The following is a 1,649-nucleotide window of genomic DNA, read 5'->3' as shown; positions in this document are numbered from 1 at the left end:
GTTGAATCTTTTCTCTCTATAATGTCGAATCTTTTCTCTCTATAATGACGAATCTTTTCTCTCTATATTGTCAAATCTTTTCTCTCTATAATGTTGAATCTTTTCTCTCTATAATGCCGAATCTTTTCTCTCTATAATGTTGAATCTTTTCTCTCTATAATGTCAAATCTTTTCTCTCTATAATATCGAATCTTTTCTCTCTATGTAGAATAATCTTGGACTAATAGAGTTAAGGTTAGGCACATTCGACAGACGAAAACGAAAATAGAGCATTTGTTTATTTCGGATCTTTCGGTTTCCGTATTCGATAACGAAAATACCTGAAATTCGGACGTAAATGCACAATTGAACAATTTGTGACGCAAAATTCGCAAACAACTTGTTTCCAAGTCCTATTTATCTTTTGTCTTGGGCTCTCTAGGTGATGGTGGTGAAGAAGAACCAGACGGTGGTCACAGAATTTCTCCTCTTGGGTTTCGGAGACCTCCATGATCTCAAAATTCTACTTTTTGCCTTCCTTCTGATTATTTATGTCATGGCTTTAACAGGAAACGCCCTTGTCATTGTCTTGGTTGTGATCAGTCAGAATCTTCATTCTCCCATGTACATCTTCCTGTCCCAGCTGTCCTTGTCTGAGATCCTCTTCACCAGCAATATTCTGCCCGGCATGTTATGGCTGACACTGGAAGGTGGTGGAAAAATACCCATTATTAGATGTTTTTCCCATCTTTATCTGTTAACAGTATGCACCATTACTCAATGCCTGCTGCTAACCACCATGTCCTTTGATCGATACGTGGCCATTTGTAAGCCATTGAATTATACCGTCATTATGACCTTTGGACTTCAACTTCAGATCGTCACATTATGTTGGTCATCAGGATTTACCTTGTCAATTGTACTATTTGTTTTCTTATATAGGTTAGAATTCTGCGGTCCAGATACCATCAATCATTTCTACTGTGACGTTGGTCCTGTTTTAGAACTTTCGTGCTCCGATATTTCTTCTGTTAAGCTGGTCACCTCCATGTTGTCTACTCCTCTTCTTCTCTGTCCATTTGTGTTCATCATGGCCACCTATATTTCCATCTTCAACACCATCCTGAAGATGTCATCCTCTATCAGGAGACAGAAGGCCTTCTCTACATGCAGTTCCCACCTCACTGTAGTTTGCCTATACTTTGGAAGCTTGGCGTCTATATATGTTTTCTCACCAAAACTCAGTTCTTCCAATGTAAATAAGAATTTGTCTTTAATATATATCTTGGTGACTCCATTATTCAACCCTCTGATCTACAGCTTGAGGAACCAGGATATTAGAGGGGCCATTACAAAATATATACACCTTATTGGCACCTGGCAATTGCGATAGATACTTAAAATTAAAAATTTTAAAGGAAACATCAACCTACATGGTCAGTCCATCCAATTGCAGTTTTTTTTGTAGATGTGAAACCACCCAACAGTTTCTTGGTTTTCTTGTGGTCATTCCAAGCAATGTGTACTTTCTCTGTTATTTTATTTATTTTACAAATACACCTGAAACTACTGAGATGGAAATGTGTGCAGAAATGCCCAAAACTCCAGGTGGGCAGGAACATAGTCAGGAATTATACGGGAGAGTTCTGCACGTTGGCAGGGAGATCTTG

General features: G+C 38.4%; 1 protein-coding gene across 1 annotated transcript; it reads left to right on the top strand.

Annotated features, from left to right (window-relative positions):
• The first annotated feature begins 424 nt into the window (after positions 1 to 424).
• LOC120930624 (olfactory receptor 10A3-like) lies at positions 425 to 1,372 on the top strand. The gene has a single exon (XM_040341800.1). It carries the CDS (start codon positions 425 to 427, stop codon positions 1,370 to 1,372), a length of 948 nt encoding a protein of 315 aa, XP_040197734.1.
• Positions 1,373 to 1,649: the final 277 nt, after the last annotated feature.

Source organism: Rana temporaria, chromosome 3 (assembly GCF_905171775.1).
Source record: "Rana temporaria chromosome 3, aRanTem1.1, whole genome shotgun sequence".
NCBI classification, from domain to species: Eukaryota; Metazoa; Chordata; class Amphibia; order Anura; family Ranidae; genus Rana; species Rana temporaria.
Note: the sequence above shows the minus strand (reverse complement) of the source record. Positions and strands in the feature narration are given on the sequence as shown.